Consider the following 21,717-nt stretch of genomic DNA (forward strand, 5'->3'; position numbering starts at 1 on the left):
CATTCCACCATCATTCCGACCTCCTTGCCCTCACCTTTTCTCTCCCTCCCCTTTGCCCTATCAAAAGTTCCTCCATTCCTCCCATGCTCCCCCCCCCGTGCTCCCCTGCTAGAACCTCCAAACAAGCTCTCAAAGCCCTTCCTTTTGGTTTAGTTATTAACAGACCCCTCTCCCCAATGCCTCCTTTGCCTCATCCTTTCCTCTGAGGCACAAAAGCTGTACTATTTGCATCTCAGGATACTTTTAAACCACATCAGAAACACTAAGAATCCATATACAGGGAAATCAAAATCTAGGGCCCCACCATGACTATAAAGTCAAAGATCAGGGTCAGCAGTCAGCAGTATGAGATATAGCCCTATCTGCCATTTTAATTAGTCACCACCTATCTTTTGGACTTCACCTCCTCTAGTATAAGATGGGATAATGATTCCAGTCTGCATAGTGAGGTTGTAATCAAAACTGAATGAGACAAAGAATGTGAGAGGCATTTATAAAGGCAGGTGTGGGGTCAGCCAAGGACTTGAATTGAGAGGAGGACAGCAGAATACTAAGCTAAGCAATTGCCCTGGCTGGTAACCAAGTATTGATTGTGTAATTTTAGAAACTGTGCAAACTGGTATACATGTTTCCCTGGTGTTCTTCATAAATATTTCTAGGTGTCCTTTTTTTTTTTTTTCCACTTGAAAAAGCAAAAGAAAATGTGGAAGTCTTTGTAGCATGAATAGATGTTTCAGTATTAAAAAAAAAAAAACCTGCCTTTGACATGCATTTTTTTTCTGTTAGTGTAGACATGGATTTGATGTAATAGCTATGTATTATGGTGCTTGACCTTCACACAAGAAGAGAGTTTGATAAGTAATTTGCTTTAGTCTGTGTATTACAGAGAAACCAGAAAGGTTTAGTGACTTAACTAAGATCACACAATGATCATGAAATTAAGGGGTTTGCCTTGAAATAAAAATTTGTCTCCCTTCTTTACACTATGCATTGTTACCCCAAAGGGTTCTTATTTCTGGATTGGTATTTAGGAACCTATGGAGTTTTATACTCATTATGTATTCTTGCTATGATAATATAATGCATATCAGCATCATGGAAAGATACTTACTAATAATCTGTCAGTGAATTAATCAGGACAGAAACCTATCTCAACAAATAAGATAATTTATTGACTCACACAATTGAGAAATCCAAGTGGTAAACTTGAAGATTCAGCTGGATTCTGCAGTTCAAGTGTTAGGTTTCTCCACCCCACAGCTCTGCTTTGTTTTAAGAGGGCTTCTTTCTCAGGCAGACTCTTCATATGCTGCCAATTTATTCCCAGCAGCTCAGGCTTACCTGCTACTTATTGTTGTTCATGATCTCAGAATGGAAGAGCAATCATCTCCCTGTAGCCACAGATTCTCTGAAAGGGGCCCCTTGACTATGCTTGAATCCCATAGTATCTAGGGGACAATCACACAGTCACCCCAGGAGCCTGGCTCTGATTGGCCCTATGGATGATCATGAGTCCCTCCAGTTAGGAGAAAGGAAGTTCCTACAGGGAAAAGATGCTAGGATAAAAATAAATGCAAAAGCATTAATAGGTGTCCATTTTAAAAACAGAATTTTTTTGCACATATAAATCAAAATATGATTTGAAAAATGAGAGAAAATCTTAAAGCTTAGCAAATATTACAAGTAAAAGCGAGAGGGTAAAATTAATTAAAAAATTAAGGAAAATATTAAAATATTAGTAATTAAATTTTTATAGCATTTGCCTTATAAAAAAGCACTAAACACGTTTTGTATATAAACTCACTTAGCCATCCTAAACTTTTATTAAATACTATTATTGTTTCCATTTTGAAGATAAGGAAATGTAAACATAGAGGGGTAAGTAGCTTGTCTGAGTGGGGCCAGTTTGCAAATCCTGTCAGCTGGTTCCAAAGTAATTGCTTTTATCTACAACATTTACAGACTTTTGATTATCCTTCTAATGTGGTTAGCCATCCTATTACTTAATTTTTAAAATGATTTCACCAGCTTAGGGCTAGAGAAGCAATGCAATTTGTCATAATCTCTAACAATCCTGGGAAATGGGATCATGTTCTGGTAAACAACCTGAATATAGTGATATTAATTACTACCTCCTTGGATTATATTACATATTAAATAAGATTGCACTTGGACATGCTTACCATAGTGATTAGCAGAACACATTAGCTTTAAATACCTTGATTACTTTTTAATTCCCAGTCACTTTACAAATTCCGTTCTTCTTTTGTCTATCACTCTAGTATGTTTATATTTACTTTTTTATGTATGTACAAACACAAATGTAACTATAATTATTTATAAAGATATAACTACATTTATATGTACTTAACTATAGTTGATATAATAAAATAATAGTATGGAATTACATGTAACTAAGTGCATATAGCCATCATATTCAGTTATACATAATAGCTATGTAATATATGTATGTATTTATATGCACAAACACATATACAAAACAGTGCAGCATAAATCATATGATTACAGACACTTACACAAGTGGAGACTCTAGCCCATCAAGGGACAGTGTTTGTGATTATATCAGTGTGTCCTAAGGCAGTCTTATATGTTCTGCTGCATTTCATTTCATCATTGCTACTATCTGGATGACCATTTTTCATCATCTGATATATCCATCACCGCCCTGTCAGAAATTAGAAATGGCCTCACTATCACCTCCTGCTTTATCTCATTCCAGGTGAGGATTAGCACTTGGCACAGCCATCTTACTAACTTTCTTACTTCCTTGATAGGACATGTGTACTCATTTAAAAATATTCGCTTGATTTGGCAAATTCACTTATAATACAGAAAGAGCAACCCATTGTCAGTTTTTTTGTTTTGTTTTGTTTTGTTTTACGTAACCAGGTAAAACTGAAGAATTGCAACTTACTTGATCATTCACCAGTATGCCCCTCCTTTCATTTGCATTATTTAAAACTCCTAAAGAACAAGAGACACACCAGGGTATCCTCCATGTATCTCACAGGTGGTACATTTTAAGAGTGATATTGCCTTTAAAAACCCCAGAAAATTGCAAACAAGAGTGTCTATCACTTAAGAAGTGATACCAGGGGGGAAGAGCTTAAAATGGGAAATGGCGGGGGCAGTAAAACTAACAAATAGTTGAAATAGAAATATTTGTAAAGCAAGGGATTCCTAATAATTTTGCTAAAGAACCACTTTGATTATGGCTCATTTTAAACCTATCATGGCCTGCTCTAGATGTATAGTGGGCGATTTTAACTTTGGCATACTAACAGATAATTAGAGAAGCTATTTTAAAATGTAGGCTCCCTGGTTCCACACTTGTAAACTGCTGGAGAAACAGTATAAAATTCCTTTCATTCCTAACATCTCTTTACATCCACATCATCTTTTTGATCAGAGAAATAAAACCAGGACATGTTCTTGGTTCAAAATTTTAGATAATATTTCAATATATTTCAAAATTTTTGATATATTCAGATATATTTCAATTTTAGATATATTTCAAAATAGTAAGATTACAAAAGATAGCACAGGCATCTTTTGTCAAAAAGAAAGAAGACAGATATATAAATACAGCTCAACTAAAAGTTATATAATACAGAAGCAACTAAGATGTGTGTTATGATTTTGAACTATTAAAAAAATGTAGGGAAAGAGAATCCTTATAACACTTAAAGTCTCATTGAGTTGACATAGTTGTGGGTTGGAGGTTCTAGGTAATAGCTATAGGGGAGGGTTTTTACCTAGAGTTCATACATTTATAATAATTATATATAAATTATTTCACATAATGCTTATTAATTTTAGATAACATTTAAACTAAACACGTCTGACTTAATTATAATTATGCAAAAATTATAAATAATGGAATCCTATAACACTAGGAATAAGGAGGACAAAAAAAAAGTGGTGAAGAGAATTATAAGAGCCCAAACTTCCAGAGTTCATGTGAGATACTGCATGGATTAGTTATATAAATTTACATGTGTCATTTAATATTCAATTTAGTTAAAAGTTAAGAATTTGAAATAAGTATTATGTATTATCAATATTTACTATATCTTTTTAGCTGGTTATATCTCTCATATTGTGTGTTAGGACCTGATCTAAATTACAAAGGTTGCCTGCCAGTACAATAATTTAATGTGTTTAAATTGATTGGGAGGATGAAGAGGACAATAAGGTAGAGAAAACTAAAATGAAAAGAGTCATTATCTTTAATGGAAGGAAATCACATTTTTAAAAAGTGATTCTTCTTTAACTATCCATAGTAAAGGACCAGTTGGTTTTTACTTTAATCTCTAAACATATGGACCAGTACTTTGTAAAAATTTTTTTTAATGTGAGAGCATTGTAAAATGGATACAAAGTTTCCAGAGACTTAGTCTCACTCTCTGTACTTATAACAGACCAATAACAAACAATTCACAGAATGGCACTGATCCGTTCTGATTGTTCACACTTGAGTAGCACTGGTTTAAAGTTAGTGAATCAAGCATAAAAGATACTGCATTATTCAGAGGCATTCAGGTAATTAGAAGAAAAATTTAAAATAGGTACTCTCTAAATAGTGGGTCAAAAGTGAAAAGAGAGGTTTTTATTTTTTCTCTTTGAAATCTTCTTACTGAAGAGTTCAGTAATAATCATTTCTTATGTGATTATTCTCTATGACGATTATACAGCTTTCCCCAGGTGCTTAGGAAAACTTTTGTAAAAATTAATACAAATAAATAAAGGGCATGAAGTTAAAGAAGGATCCAGGAATAATGGATTTTGCATAATTATAATTCTTCCATGCCTGGTCTAAAAATTGAACAAAATTTTAAATAAATATAAATAGTATGTAAAAATGTCATTCGCTGAAAAGCTTTAAGATTCCATTTCCTTTTCAATAACACCAGTCACTACAGTGTGACTGAGCAGATGAAGATGTTATCTTAAGTCTCTAAACCTACCATGTCCTCACAAAGAAGAATTTTCAATATGAAAACCAAATGAATTCTCTTTTTCTGCATTCCTTCATTGCTCAGATTAACAGCACATTTCTTATGTGATTATTCTCTGTGTATGACAATTGTACAGCTTTTGTTTTCCTTGGAGTTTCTTCTCTGAGGAAGAGAAGTGACATGGTGAACTAAATGATGCAGACTGTGTAGTTAGTGAAGTGACACATAATTTGCTTCAGTGCAAGTTGTTTCATTAAGAGACTGTTGACAGACTTGCAATAATGGAGGGGAAAGCACTTGCTAGAGTTAACAATACATTTCCATCATGATGTGTTCATTTAGAGGAGTAGAGTAGATTTGAGGAAGGTTAGTAGTGGGCTATGGAGATCAACAGAGAAATTACTACTTTTTCTCTTTCAGAGTTTTGATATTTCTTTATATGCCATTAAGGAAGCAAGCAGGCAGTAATCAACACAGAGGCAGCCTCGGAAATTGTCTCACAATGAGCCCCGACCCCTGCAGGCAGAAGGTCATTTTCTGTGTTCACAGGTGAAGTTTGAAGAAGCACCTATTCCCCAGTCACCTGCTGTGTTGTTACTGCTCAGTTTCAGAGTCACATGGCTAGTTGATATTCTCAAGAATTAAGATCAGACAGGAAGCCTCAGCATACCATATATAAAAAGAAAAAAAAAAGAAAGGAAATGCACTTTCATTAATCCAAAAGCTTGTTTTTAGTGCAAAATTAATTATCCAATTGTGATGGTGTGCCCATTATGTAGGTTCCCTCCACTTGTGTGCTCTGACTGCTTCAATGGTAGTATTTATACCTCTTCTTTTCCCTGATAAGCACAACTATAATTTATTCTTCTAGTTTATCTCAGTCATCATCTGTACAGTATAGAACATAGGGTATCTCAAGACATAGAATGACCACTATATTAACAACTGAATTTATCAAAGCATCTGAATTTTATTTTAAAAGCATTTGTTTTTTGCCATTCCACTTGATACATTCAAATAAAATTGGTCACAAGTGTGTTTTTCCCCCAGAAATTGGAGATTGAAAAATACAGCCAGTACAAACACAAAGAAAAGCTAAATAAAAGCCTAGCACCATTACCACATGGTATGTTTTCAAAATCTAACAGTGTTCCAGAATGCTAAATACTTAAGTTGGAAGTAGCACTTTGCCATGAAAAGGAACCAGCTGTAGGTCTCTCTTTCACTCCATATTGTTCAAAACAAAAAATAACCCCATTGAAAATAAGCCTCGGGTAGATGAGACCCAGAAATCCAATGGATTGAGAAACAAAAGAAAGACAATTGTCATTTTAATAATTAAACTGTGTTTGTAACAGTTTATGAGGCTTGCAGATCCAGCAAGCCTGCTGAATATTAATGAATAGATTGATTTGTCAACATATTAACACCACTGTCAGACATAACAGCATGCAGGAGAGGCGTGGGGACTAGCCAGTGAACTACTTAAAAAATGCTAACTGGGTGCCAGGAAATTTAATCACAATTGATAAAGTAAAGTGAATGATGTGGGTCAGAGCCTCCATGGGGTTTAACATTTTAAACAATCTCAACTTAAAATTCTGGAATCAATTGTGTTCAATGATTTTTTTTTGTCATATTCTTTCATAAGAGCTTTAAAGTTGTGAGCCAAAGGCATGTGATGATTTGAAAAATATGTACCCGTAGATTGAAAGATTGAATTGTGTGTGTGTGTGTGTGTGTGTGTGTGTGTGTGGTGTGAAGATTTTATAATCCAGTGAGGTAATATCTGAAACCATTGCCCACTAGGAAAGGAATCATCTATTTTGATAACAAGTAAAATATAATTAATGGCAATGTTTCTAATAAGTGACTATTTGTAGAGAGTAACTGCTCATAAGTTTTAGCAAGAACATTTTCATTGTAAGTGCTCAAAAGTTGGCTTTTTATCCCCCCCCAAATTGAAATATTTTCTTATATATTTCAATTATAAGTTTAAAATTTCACTTCTGGATATAAATCACAGTTGTGTTGAAATATGACATCTGAATATATGGGGAGATAGCTGACTAGAGGATCAGAAAAGATTAAATATTTGGTGAGTTTGCTTCCACAAAAACAAAACAGAATAATATTTCAAAATACAGGATGTTAAAAATCTTATCTAACCCTTATATTGCTCCTCAGTACCAATCTACTGAGCAGAATATTCTTAAATTGCTCCAGTGATGGAAAATACACAATTTTATGAGGATACAAATTTTTTCTTAACTCAACCCTAATACAATAAGCAAAAATATCTCTAGTGTTTATGCCCACTGGCAGAACAAACCCAATCCCTTTCCAAGGAAAGGTTCATCTCAGATGTTTGAAAGCAGCCCTCACATTTCCCCAGGCTCCTCTTCTCCTGGGCACTCAGTTTTCCATCAAACTCTCTGTTTACTCTGATCCAAACACAATTCTCTTTGCCTCTGTTCTTTTTAAATCAAACCTCAGAAAGTGTCTGACTTGGGGTTCAACAAATCTAATGAAGAGTGATGCGAAGATACCACTTACCTCATTATAAGGAATATTTCTTTCAGCATGGCATAAAATAAAGTTTGATTTGGGGGCAAATAGTAGACATATCAAATCCACTGAGAATTTAGAAACCTGAATTTCTTTTTATACATGTTGTTGATAAGACAGATTTTTCCAGTTCTGTATTTAGATCTTGGGGCAGGGAGAATTGAGAATACTTAGTTCCATTAGTCCCTGTTAAATGTTATCAGGATGGCCCATTGCTCCAGCCTGTATATATTTGGAGAATTGTGTGATCCGACTTACTTAATCTTCCTGTCAGTGTCTTCTGAGTCAAAGTGATCCTGAAGCCCTCCTGTGTCTTCATTCCAGAATCCTGAACAAAATGGGACTGAGAACAGATGCCTTTCTCTGTGCTTAAGTACTTTTCTCTGCATTTAGATCTGTCTGTTCAAGGGCTCATTGGACAGCATCACAGTAGTTATGAACCTCCTCCAATGTTCACATATTCCATAACTACTCAAAATCTGGTCTACAGACCAGTAATATAGGCAACCTGGGCACCATTAAAGATAGACTCTCAGAGCCAGGTGGTGTTGCACACCTATTATCCCAGTGACCGGGGAGGCTAAAACAGGAGGCTGGCAAGTTTGAGACCAACCTCAGGAACTTAGCAAGGCACTCAGCAACTTAGTGAGACCCTGTCTCAAAAAAAAAGGGTTGGGAATGTGGCTCAGTGGTTAAGGGATCCTGAATTCAATTCCTAGTACCTCCCCCCACCAAAAAAAAGATGGACTCTTAGGCTCCTTCCCAGATCTACCCAATCAGAATCTTAATTTAAGATTTCCAAACTATTATTCATGTTTGTTAAAATCTGAGATATTACTTAGCATAGTTATACTAGACTCTAGCTGCACGTATTAGAAACCCCTGGGACTCCTACAATGACCGATACCTGGAGGCCTTTCCCCTAAAGATTTTCACTTGGTTGATTAGTATTTAAAAATGAAACTCTCCAAAGGATTTTCAAGTGTAATGACAATGTAAAAAAGAAAAAGAAATATCTACCTAAACTTATCAGAATAACATATTTTTATTTCTGCCCTAAATGGTGAATCAGTTGGACATCAGTTTGACTTGTGTGTGCTTGTGTTGTAACAATTCATGATGTCCAAGATTGTGTTGCCAGTCCTCAGGAAAAAATGAAATTGAATGTGAAGCAAAAGAGTAACCATTGATAGAATGACTTTCTACAGTGGAAAGAACTGAAAAAGGAAAGACACCAGCTCAAATCTCTAAAGGTCTTGCACTTCATTGGATTCCGGTAATTGACTCAGGAACGAGTGAGATGATGGTTTCCAGTGGCCTTGCTTGCTGCTGGCAGCCTCTGGTTTCAGCCCCTGAGAGGAGCGTCCCAGTTAGTGTTGCTGGGCAACGGCATGCTGGGTTGAGAGCTGGAATGTGAAGGGTTGCAAAACGATTTTTAAAATAAACACACAACTTACCATCAGCATGAAGCAAACCAAAGGGAGAGAAGTACTGAGCATTGCCTTGCAGCAGACAGTGAGCCTGAAGTGAATGGGAATAAAGAAAACACTGGCTCAAAGGCAAGGAGCCTAGCAGTTACTTGGGGTTGGCTACATCAAAAGAATGATAGCTTTGATATGGTATCTAATTTGAAGTTATGGACCTCAATAATTTGGGGGTGGAGAGAAGACAGAATGGATGAAAACAAAAACAACAAAAGAAACCAGTCCTGTGGTGTGACAAGCAATATCCTTTCTGTAAAATAACATAATCTGTATTGCAATATTCTCAGCATCATTCTGATTTTCTGATAATCCTATCTATGGTATCTGACATTTTGTAGAGTTGTGATCTCCTACCATCCAGAAATATTTATTACCAAAATGTACAATCCATATGCACACAATATGGGTATTAAAACTTAGAGCTGAGAAAAAAAAATGACATTTAAATTTCTAATTACTGTATTAAAGCTACAAAATGCTAGTAAGCATTTCTCTTGTGCTTTAAAATTTAGATGCATTTTATTTTAAAGATTTATGAAATACCTGTGCAAATACCCCATCTCCTGTGACCCCAAAGGAGCTAAAATCAAGTGTAGAGACACAGGCATGAAAAAATAAAAGTAGAAGTAAAATGTGACTGACAGGTGTGACCTAAGGGACCCACTAAGTATTCAGTGTCCACTTTCTTTTTGAAGATTTTTCTCCAAGCTTTGGATACCCTCTAGTTAAGTCACGGCAAGGGCACATGCAAAGGTATATGAATACACACACACACACAACCTGTTGTGTCCTCACACTTGAAATGGAGAATAACTGCGATATAGTTTGCATAATTTCAAAGATTATTCTATTTTGATATGAGAAGAATGGAATGGAATCTATACAGTTATACTCTAATGGAACATTACTTTTTATATGAAAACATAAAGCCCACAGCACCTGCATATACTATTTAATTGCTTGTTCTCGAGTCCTTATGCACCTAGAAAATAGGGTTACACAGAAGTTCAGCTCCCCTAATGTTTACTTTAAGGCCCATTTAACTCAGAGACAATGTTTGATAAAATGTTCTCTTTACTTACCTGACATTTTAGTCTCTCAACGGATGGAGTAAGGAGGGAAAATGCTGTGTAGGAAGGTGGGAGGGAAGTAACAGCCAAGGGTTCATTGCAGCAAAAAAAGAAAGAAAGAAAAAAGCAAATTTTCTTATTTTCTTAATTTATAAGAAATAGTATGAATCCCTGGCTAGAGGTATTTTAGAAGCACAAAGTCAAAAGTGGCCAGAGTAATATTAGGAAGACTGACTTCCAGAATAAATAGGCATTTACGATCAGAAAATAATCAACCCACTCTTTGAAAAAAGGTGCTGTATTTACTGCAACGAGAAGGAAGATCCAGCCATTGCCTGTTTCACTCCTGTTTTCTTCAGGGGTAGGCCCTTCACCTGAGATGATAAGGAGAAGTAACCCCCAGAGTTTAGAGAATTTTCACTTCCTGCATTGCTTTGGCTCTAAGACCAAACCCAGCTGTTCAAAATGGCATCTGCTTACTGACTCAAAGGACAAATACCAGCACTTTGTCACAGTATACCTCACCTTATGAAATCCAGGTTTGGGGATAGTCTTTTTGCTATTTTTGTGGAAGGAGGTATTAGAGACCCATAATTTCTGAGGCTTTCTCTGCTTCACAAGTATCTCTTTCTGATGAGCTCCAAATTTTTCATGAGCTGTAAGTCCTTGGGGAGTTCCAAGTGACCTGAAGTTTCTGTATTCTACCTCTCCCCTTTTGGCACCAGCGTCCTGTCCTGCTGCTCTGCCAGCAGGCCACCTTTCTGATATACCATTCTGCACCCTTTTTCTTTCCATCTTGTTTTCCATAGCCAGACCATGTTGCCTTTCTCCTTTGTTCTATTTTTGAGAAGATTTCACAGAAGAGCCCAGAGTTTTCTGTCTCTTTTATTTTTCTTTCTCCTCTCCCTCACAGTTCCAAACCTAATATCTTCTAGGTCAGAAATCTGAATTTTGATTAATTTTGGAATTGCAGTTAAGATTCTATTTGGACTTCTTTTTTATTTTATTTACTTTTTATTTTTCGCCCCCTGATTGTCAGCTTTCTCCTGGGACTGCTGTGGCTGATCCAGTTTTGCCAGTTTTACTGCTTCTTTACTACTGGCTTGCCTTGGAAATGTTATTCTACATGGGACAGTCTCTTCTGGGAGCTAATACCTAGGGATCACTTAGTATGAGCCATAAGGTAGATGAAAACTGAATATTAGAGAAGCCAATAGATGTGCTTTTAGAGCCACTGTAATTTTTAATAATCCATAGATGAAGTGAGAAAGATACTAATATAATTAACACGGACTACATTTGTCTGAAATTTTTAAGGGGAGAAAGAATGGATCCTGAAATCAATCAATAAGAAGCTTAGTATTTATTCCTGACAAAATCCTACAGTGATTAATTGAATTAATAATTTGCAAGCATTTAGATAATAAATCCTTGTCCTTAGAAGGAAACAACCAAATGTCAGTATTAATCAATATTAGTTTGCTGAGAATATATTATTCTAGAATACCTGAACTTTCTTTTTAAGTAGGATTGCCAGATTGGTGGAATAAGTAATATTAAGGACTGATGTGTCTTAACTATAATAAAACATTCGAAAAAAATTTCATACAGTAGCCTTTGGAGAATATCATAAAATATGGACTGGGTGGGAACTCTCCTAGGAGGAAACGTTGCTTGTTTATAAGCCTTGCTCAAAGAATAATTAATGGGCCTGGCAGTTGGGAGTGTGATCTCTCCTACAGTCAAAAAGCCCTATGTTTACATCTTATCCTGGAAAAAAAAAAGGTTCTACTATATTGATTAATACATAGCAGATGGGTTTATTCAGTGTGGACATGGCAGAGGCTAGGAGGATGAGCACCTCTGTAATGAGGGGATCATGTCACATTCAAAATAGTCTTTGAGTGCTCAAGTGTAGACTGTAGTCACAAAGATACACAGACACACACCCACACAAACAAATCTCTGCATTCCAATCCATAATAGTGTGGTGAAAACATAAGAAGAATTTAATGTTCATGATTAGAAAATAATTTTTAAATAGTTAATATTTCACATTATTATCAGTTAATCATAATGACCTAATGGTATAATATGACCGCAGTCTTACTTAGGATGTCAAAGCACAGGCTTTGAAGCCAAGTGCCCTTTCAACCTTAGCTCCATTGCCTAGGAGTTGTCTGATATTGATTGAGTTACATGGAATTTTGAAGTTTTTTCTTTCCTATAAAGTGGAGATTAAAATAATATCTATTTTCATAGGGTTGTTATGAGGATTACATAAGAATATGAATGTAAAAATTTTTAAAGAATAAAAAACCTCAGTCCTAAGATATATGAATAATATCTGTGTGTATGAATCAAATTGGCAGTTAATAGTGAAGACAATTCTGGTCAATAATGATCTATGAATTTTAGCAGGGACTTTGAAAAATAAAGCTAGTGAATATTAAAATAAGGTTCTACAGGAAGACTGAAGGGTCTAAAAGGAAATTAAACTAACTATCATATGTAAGGGGAAAGGGAATCCCTGTGTCAGATTTGAAGAGCTATCACATAAAATAGAGTCAAGCTTTCCATTGCATCTAGAACATAAATAGGACCAAGGAGGATAAGTTATGCAATAAAAACATTCTTTTTCTTTGAGTAGGATACTTAAAGGTCCGAGATTTAAGGTGGCATATTTTGTCCTATAATCATGGTGTGAGGAGTGTAAGTGTGCGTCCTTTATAAATAAATCGGGAACTTTTCAAAGCTAGGGTTTTATTATTTATCATTAACTGTGTGTGTGCGTGTGTGTGTGTGTGTGTGTGTGTGTGTGTACACTAGGGATCAAATTCAGGGCAGGTGCTGTACCACTGAACTACATCATGCCCAGCTCTATCATTAACTTTATATTTCCCAGTTACCAACAGCAATTAGTAGGTATGATTTGGTGAATGAAGAAATTAGAAATGAGTGATTAATACAAATATGTGAAGAAGTCTTATAACATGTTTATGGTAGCAGCATAGACATGGCCAGTAAAGAGAACATTGTAAGAAAGATGTTCTTTAGGCTCTCTTTTTAAAAATGGGTACAGCCAAAGGCATTTTGGATGGTGCAGTTAACGCTGAATTGAATGAGACTCAATTGATGAAAAAGGTGTTTTGAGAGTTCCAGAAACTGCGAGTAGAATGAAGCTCTCAAATACCAGTGATGGACCTGCTTTCTGAATAACACTAAGGTCCCAACATTGAACTACAGTTTTCCACATGTAATTAATTATTGCTATTTTCTGCTGCGAAGAGCCACAGATTTTATTTATATGCACACATTTCTGAGTATACACCATGACCCCTCTAATTCTCTCCTTATGTCCTAACCTGTCTTCTCTTGGAAGCACAAGCCTTTGCCTTGATGTGCTTATTCAGGCCTCAGGGTGTCTGTGGCTTGGTCAGACTGACAATTGTGTACCTTATTCAGAAGAATGATTTTTTTCCATCTTCCCATATTCCCTTCCCTTCAGACACTTCGTTTCTCCTCTGGCAGTATTTCCCTCCCCATTAGGCCATGTGGCTCACCGTTGGAGCCCATTTGGGCACAAACCAGACCTTTTGTCGAGTTACTGTACACCTACCTTCCTAATTATAGAATTCAAAGCAAAATGAGTGAATTAATACCATGTATTTATTCCCTGCAGTGTCCAGGGAAGCGTACAGCCTTAGCATGCTATAGAGGCACATAAGCTCTCCCTTCACCCTTCATCCCCCATTTTTGCTGTGTGACTCCGCAGCAGCAAGAATGGAAGGTGCACTTTACTCACCAGTGAGTAAATCATGTGAATGGATGTTTTAAAGTACATGCCCAATACACAGTTCACTGAGAGAACTCTACTTTCAAAAGCATTCTGAGAACACATGCTTGAAATTTGAAATTGTACTAAGTACTATGTTTCTTCAGGTATCCAAGCTGAGGCAGGACTACATAGGCATAGATGACATTTAAGTGTGTGCTGTTGCATTAAATTTCTCCAATTAAGGACTCTTTAGTGTTTGATTTACAGCCTTTCAGTGCCGGCAAATACTTTGACAATTAGCACCAGTAAAACCCAAAGACATATTACCAAAAGACTGTAGAGATCACTTCTCTTTACTTGATAACAAGGAGGATTCTGATTGAATGAAGCGGTCTTTGTTCCTCTGGACTCAGGCAGCAGGCTGTATTTTCATGTCTATATAGGTTGTTGTAGGCCAGACAGTGGCATCAAAGCTGTCTGGTTCATTACATGAGGCTGGGAAAGTTTGGGGGTTGATTCTCATTTTTTTTAATCAGCTACCTATTTAAGATTTTTTTTTTTTTAGAAAAATCCATCTTTCAGACCTAATGCCCAGAATAGATTAAAGGTGAGAATTCACTCTCTAAAATATAAATGCTTTCACTATTTTGGCATATTTTGCTTAATTCTTTGGGGGAAGAAAATGATAAAAAGAAAGAAAGACATGTAGAAATTATTATAAAGTGAGTGGGAAGTGTAAGGTAATGACTTAATAATGAACAGTTAATGATATAGGCGAAAATAAAATTTCCAGAAAAGGTGAGAACTCTGTCCCATGATACTATTGGCAACTGGGATACTTTGTAGACATGATAACTGACAAGAAGAATCCTTTTTTCCCCTAAATTTCACAAATCAGAGCCCCAACCAGAGGCATAGTCCTATATTGGATGGACTATAATTTTGACCCCTCAGTGAATAATTCTTATTAGGTTTCTTTTCATCTTCCCTCAGGCAATTAATAAAAATGATATAATTCCAATTTATTGGAATATTTTATATTTTTTAAAGCAAAAGCAAGGTGAAAGAGACAAAAGTGGTTTTCTCTTGGACCATTAATTTAGGCTCCACATTCATCCTCAGAGGTGACCCAAATTATGCTAGATTTTCCCATTTACATAAGATGTCCAGATGTCTGTAACTTACCTCAAGACCATAAAGCCCAGTATGTGCTTCCGAATATTAAATATATTTTGTAACAAAACTAGTAAATGCTTTCTCTTGAATATTTTAGTTTTATCCTTACAGTGATGCAAGTCATACTTAAATTATGTCTATTTAAACAAAATCCCTACAGTAGAAAAAAGTATAAAAGAGTAGTAGACCCATTGAAATTCACATCATATTCAAAATAGACTCTGATACTTCTTCCTCCACAATTATTTCCAACTTCATATTTTTAGTATCCAAAACAAAACGAAGGGCAAGGTTTTAGAATTCTCGAGAGGATTTTTTTTTCAGATTCTAGTGCATATTATCACTCTGCTGCATTTAACTTTGTAAAAATAACAGTTGCAAAATATACTATAAATGAATTATACATTTGTTCCATATCTGTCATCTGTTTTTACTAATAATTAAATTTTTTTTCAGCCATTGATCTTATCAATAATTTGCTGCAAGTAAAAATGAGAAAGCGCTATAGTGTGGATAAGACCTTGAGTCACCCATGGCTACAGGTAAAAATCAATCACCATTTTTTCTCAGTTGAGATTCCAAGTATTTATAGGATTTTGATATTAAAAGTAGAAGTATTTTGTCATATCAATTTCCTTGCCAAAATACATGCAATTTCTTAGGTTTTAATAACAATTTAATATTTCTGAAACTCTTTTCTTTCAACCAAGAAAATTTTGGTGAGGGAAACGCATACATACTCACATGCACACACACACACAAAAAGTGAGAAGGATCATAACAGAACTCAGAGGACCAGATTTCAAAAGCATCTGTATGTGTAATCCTGATAAATGTCCAAATAGATACCCATCTGGTCATGCACTGTGTCATTTGGAAGCTGTATTTTTAAATCCGAGGATATTATGCATGAATAGAAATACACGACAAATATGAAGTGTATGGACATGCTTGCAGTCTCTTAAATATTTATTTTCACATTGAACCCAAAGTTTAGAAAAACGATTCTCTGAAATACTAAAGGATTATTTTTAGACATTAAATTTCAAAGGAACAAAAACATTCCTAACTGCTTGACTAGGAGCATTAATTGCCCACACTTTGATCCGTGGTATCAAATAAACACTATGTATTTTCAAAGGTTAAGCAAATAGGATGGCCTTGGTGCTGATGCTGTCACTTGAGGAAGATGCACGATGAATGATGAATGATAACAGTACCATTATAGTGGGAAAACGGGGACAACTCATAGATGATGGGAACTGACAACATATGAAACAGCATGTTGAGTTGTAATGATCTCTAGGGTAATATTTTGAAATTTTTTTCTTCAGGACTATCAGACCTGGTTAGATTTACGAGAGTTGGAATGCAAAATTGGGGAACGCTATATCACCCACGAAAGCGATGACTCCAGGTGGGAGCAGTATGCAGGCGAGCAGGGGCTGCAGTACCCTGCACACCTGATCAACCCAAGTGCTAGCCACAGTGACAGTCCTGAGACGGAAGAAAGAGAGATGAAAGCCCTCAGTGAGCGTGTCAGCATCCTCTGAGTTTCATCTCCTATAATCTGTCAAAACACTGTGGAATTAATAAATACATACGGTCAGGTTTAACATTTGCCTTGCAGAACTGCCATTATTTTCTGTCAGATGAGAACAAAGCTGTTAAACTGTTAGCACTGTTGATGTATCTGAGTTGCCAAGACAAATCAACAGAAGCATTTGTATTTTGTGTGACCAACTGTGTTGTATTAACAAAAGTTCCCTGAAACACTAAACTTGTTATTGTGAATGATTCATGTTATATTTAATGCATTAAACCTGTCTCCACTGTGCCTTTGCAAATCAGTGTTTTTCTTACTGGAGCCTCCTTTTGGTAAGAGAAAGAGCCTGTCCATGAAATAGTTCTGTTTGGTGTGTCCCATTGGTGTTATGATAATAAAGCAAACTCTTGAAGAGTAGATTGTTACCAGTGTTCTATGAACAACTCAAATCTCACATGGGAAAAAAAAAAAGACTGGGGAGAGGGGATATTATACCCAAAGACATAGATGCATGGAAAAGTTGTTACTGTGTGATTTCAAATCCTTATATTGCCTTGTGTGCCTCAGTATATTTAAACTCAAGTAAGTGCACCCAGGCATGTGGAGCCAACTGCTCTTAAGCCTAAATGCCTTAGAAATGTAAACTGTTATATATACAAGACAGATATGTTTCTCCCTTTCTTACACTACCCTGCTGTACTATGGAAAATCAGCAGCTAAGCAACCTTTTTGTCTTTTGTGTATTTTTCAATAATAACAAATAAATATTCTTGTCAAAATATGTGTCCATCTGATTGAATTATTTTTATTAGTGGTCCATAGTAGTGTTGTCAGGCCAATTAGGTACAGAGATATCTTCTCAAAAAGCAGGGGGGAAAAAAAGTCTCATGGTCTAGAAGTTAGCCTGATCTACTCTGAAGTATATGTTGCAAAGTACAGTTTTACCTTTCTGTCTCACATCGTCTCGCTTCCACAGGAGTAGAATAGAAGGTTTTCCCAGGGGAAAATGACCAAAGCCAAACAGGAGGTTGGAAGCACACACAGGAGTACTGCATTGTTAATTTCAGTGTAGTTTCTTGATTTAGTCAGTTTGGCCCAGAAATTTGTAAGGATGTGAGTTTCTTTTCATATGATCTAAGTAAGATGTTCTTCAGTGAACTACAAAAACACATAAAGATTGAAAAATAATCCCTAGGAGAAAGCTACTCAGATGAGGTTCTGCAACCTGGAGAAGAGAAAGTTGATATGGGACCTAACAATTGTAAGTGTATGGAGTAGATAATGTGGGTTGTTTTCCTTCCTAGGAGGATAGTGGTATGCTATGTAACAGAAAAAGAAGTTATTAACATTTGGAAGAATAATCATTGGGAGATACTTGAACATGTAAGATAGGTATGTTAAGACTACAGACTGTACTGAGAGGGATGGAAGAGAATGGCTGATTTTTCCAATGGTTAGTCTCTGTTTGGTACTATTACTGAATTTTAAACAAATGGGTTTGAAGTTATAGAAGTTCCTCAATCTACCTTTTTTTTCTCTAGGGGTAAGCCATGGCTGTGTGTGTATGCATGCACTCATGTCCAAGTGACAGCATAAAGAAGCAGAAAGATGTGTCATCAAAGGGACAAGAATAGAATATGTTAAGCTATAGGACAATGACTATTGCCAGCCTGGGAATATAAACAGTACCTTTCCTATAACAAGAGACTAAGTAAGTAAGCAAATTCAGGAAGGGGGAAAAGGAGTGAAATCATATAAAGTCCTTCCCTCTTAGTATGTACATCGTATACATTAAGAACATCAGAATATAAATTATAATGTTGTATGTTAAATTTATGTGCCTCCATTTATTAGCTGTAATATACAATGTGATCAGTAAATTCTTGTTTGTTATAGGATCCTAAAAGGATTACAGACTAAGAAACTGGTAATGTGACCTGTATATTACAGAAGATCCTGGAGTCCTTGATTAGGAAAAGGAACTTTTAATCTAAGTTACTCTAAATTATGAAAATATACAATTATTCACACAGCAAAAGTTTATTGAAATTCTGTTCTACATAGTTCTTTGTTAGACTTAAGATTTTTAAACTGTGAATTAGACTTTAAAGAGTGGTCCCCATTCAAAGAATCTTGTTCAGCTAGAAACAAATAAAATTAATTACTGGTATTTTTAGAAAATTATATGTAAGGGTATAAAGCATCTTACAGAACAATTAATGAGAGGAAGGCAAACAGCAGGGTGATGTTTGAACAGGGCTTGAAACACTGGTAGCTATACACCAAGTTAAAAGTAGGATTTAAAAAAAAAAAAACAGAAACAAAGACCTGAAGATCAAAAAATACTGTTATATGACAAAACTATTTCTTTATAGCAAGAGAATAAAGAAAAGAAAGAGGACTGGTGATGTACATCCAGAAGAGATGGGTAGAGGTCTGGGTCCAGAGGCCTTTGTATATTATTCTAGGGATTTTAAGTTTACCTGTGGTGAATCTCAGGAAGTCATTCAAACATTGTGAATTGAAGAGTGAGCCCCATCAACAAGTTCACTCTGCCAGAAGCATAGAGACTGGATGAAAGCCCAGGCACATACAGGGCAATGAGAGCCTGGCCTAAAGCAGCAACAAGTAGGAAAAGAAGTGAAGAGGTTTCTATAGGGAAGCAAGTTTGGAATGTCCTTAAGGTAATTGGATATGAATCTGGAGTTTAGGGAAGATTTCTGAGGTTGAAAGTACAGACTTGAAAGTTAATCACCTAATAATATTTTGAGAACATCCTCAATCCCTAGGGAGAACTGAACATAACAAGAAGAAAAGTGATCTTAGGGCACAAACCTGAGAAATAATAATATGAAATTATCAGTCATGTGAGGGAAATTGAACAGGTATTTCAGAGATAGAGTCAAATAAAGTAATATCGTGAAAGTTAAATAACATCAAGGACGAAGTCGATAACATCAGAAAGTGCTATACAGAATGGTTTCCTGCAATATTCAGAGTAGCACATCAAGAGGATCTCTGTGTTGACACAATCTGTTCTGCAGTGTCATCAAACACAGGAAGGAAAGAAAGTGGTTTGTAATGTGCAGCAAGGCAGCAGTCTACTACCATTCTTTGAGTCAGAATACCAGTGATGCTCCAAAGACTCCAACTTAAGTGAATCATTATTCACTGTAAATCCTAAATATCATGAATAAAGTTGGCCAAACTTCAAATCACTGGTGAATTAAACTCTTATATGACATGCTCAGGTCAGTAGTCTAATAAAAGAAAGAAAGGTCTCCTATCAATCTGAAAAAAAAAAAAAGATAAATGACAGAAGCTCATTTTAGGAAGGACGTGTCATCTATTATCACCAAAGAGGCAACATTCCTCAGGCAAAAACTTGTTTGGCTCACTCAAGAGGTCATGAAAATTGATGGTCTCTGTGTATTTTGAAACTTCAGAGCAAACCACTACTATTCTTGCTTTTGGCCTCAGCAGGAGGGCAGAGCTGAAAAATATTTTGATCAGTGCTGCTTTTGTTGTATTTATTATACCTAAGGAATAAATGATCTTTGAGTCTTAGTGACAACCATGCTGATGGAGCAATTTTGATGTACATGACCAGCCATCTTATTAAATGTGTGTAGTAGTAAGTACATTAATAAAAATAAGATACCTGTTGTTCCTTTCTTTCCTATGCTTTATTCAGTCAATATTAAGTTTAACTACCGGCGGAGGAGATAACTTCATTGAAACCTGCAGCTACAGGTGTGTGATCCCCTACCCTTCCCTCTCCACACATCGGGGAAACCTTAAGGGCCCCTCCCAGCTCTCCCTTAAGGGCCCCTCCCGGCTCTCCCGTGAGTGCTACAGCCAGCCCGAGGGAATCAGAGGTGGTGCGGGACCCGTAGCGCAGAACTACAGCTCCCACCAGGGCTGACTGCTGAGGTCTCTTGCACCAGCTACGGGGAAGTGGATACCGGAGGGCAAGTAAAATCCGCTGAGGATTCTCAGCCCCAAGCTCTACAAACTTAGGGTCTGAGGGAATGGCAAACTGGAAGAGTGTGCCCAGTCGTTCATGAAAACAGGGCTCCCGGGAGCAGCAGACCTGGCGTGTAGCCAGTATTGTGGTGAGAGGGGCCTGGCTAGAGAAAAAGTGGGAAGTGACTAGACACAAGAGGAGGCCATAGACACTCAGGATTGGAGACTCGCCCAGTCTGGGAGGAGCTGCTGCACACTGATTGGTTCCCGCGTATTGACAGGAGAAACTTGACCTGGTGGGCACAGCGCCATCTACTGGAAGAGAAGTTAATCAAACTCTAAGACGGCATTTATTAGGTTTTTTTTTTTCTTTTCTTTTTTCTTTTTCTTTTCTCTTTTTTTTTTGATTTGGGTTTTTCTTTCATTTTCATTTTTCTTTCTTGTTGTTTTATTAATTGTTTTTACAAAATATTTTTTTTTAATTTTTTTTCTACTAATTTTAATTTTAATTTTTTTTAATTATTATTATTTTTTTTAAATTTTTTTCTTTTTTTAGTTCCTATTTTTTTCTTCTTTAGTCTTTTCATTTTTCTTATCCCGCTTTCCTTGAATTCTACCTGCCTACTCTCATTCTCTTTAGTAACTTCTTCCCCTCCCTTCAAATACCTTTCCTCCCAAGCATCAAATTAATTTATAGGAGTAAACAGTAACTCAGCAGTCAAACAGAACAAGAAGTAACATGAGCAGCTTCAAAAAACAAGGAAGAAAAGGAGTACAAACAATACAGGACAGCCTAAATATTCAGGAGGACCTAGAGTCATCAGAAAAATGGTCATATAAAGAACTCAAGGAACACCTTAGACAGATGGAATGGAACCTTAAAGAGGATACAAGACAGCAAATTCAAGCAGCGAAAGAACACATTGAGAATGAATTTCATAAACAGATAAAAGAAGAAGTTAAGCATCTTTATCAGGAGATAAAGATTATAAAAAATAATCAAACAATAATTCTAGAAATGAAGGAAACGATAAACCAAATTAAAAACTCAATTGAGAGTATCACTAACAGAGTGGAGCAAGTAGAAGCCAGAACGTCAGATAATGAAGACAAAATATATCATCTTGAAAAGAGTCTAGCCAACTCAGAA

General features: G+C 36.0%; 1 protein-coding gene across 8 annotated transcripts in view; it reads left to right on the forward strand.

Moving 5' to 3' along the window:
• Positions 1 to 16,892, forward strand: part of PRKD1 (protein kinase D1) — a 335,410-nt gene extending 318,518 nt beyond the window's left edge. For 5 of the 8 annotated variants that reach the window (XM_081291749.1, XM_081291750.1, XM_081291753.1 and 2 more), the window contains 2 exons: positions 15,512 to 15,597; positions 16,390 to 16,892. In XM_081291749.1, coding sequence (XP_081147875.1) covers positions 15,512 to 15,597; positions 16,390 to 16,608 — 305 coding nt within the window. In that variant the 3' untranslated portion in view covers positions 16,609 to 16,892. Of the gene's footprint in view, positions 1 to 5,399; positions 5,529 to 14,444; positions 14,487 to 15,511; positions 15,598 to 16,389 lie in introns of those variants that run through there. The other 3 variants (XR_014021650.1, XR_014021651.1, XM_081291751.1) reach the window with 3 other exon arrangements.
• Positions 16,893 to 21,717: the final 4,825 nt, after the last annotated feature.

The sequence above is a fragment of the Spermophilus citellus genome (genome assembly GCF_964194105.1).
Source record: "Spermophilus citellus genome assembly, chromosome: 4".
In the NCBI taxonomy this organism is placed as follows: Eukaryota; Metazoa; Chordata; class Mammalia; order Rodentia; family Sciuridae; genus Spermophilus; species Spermophilus citellus.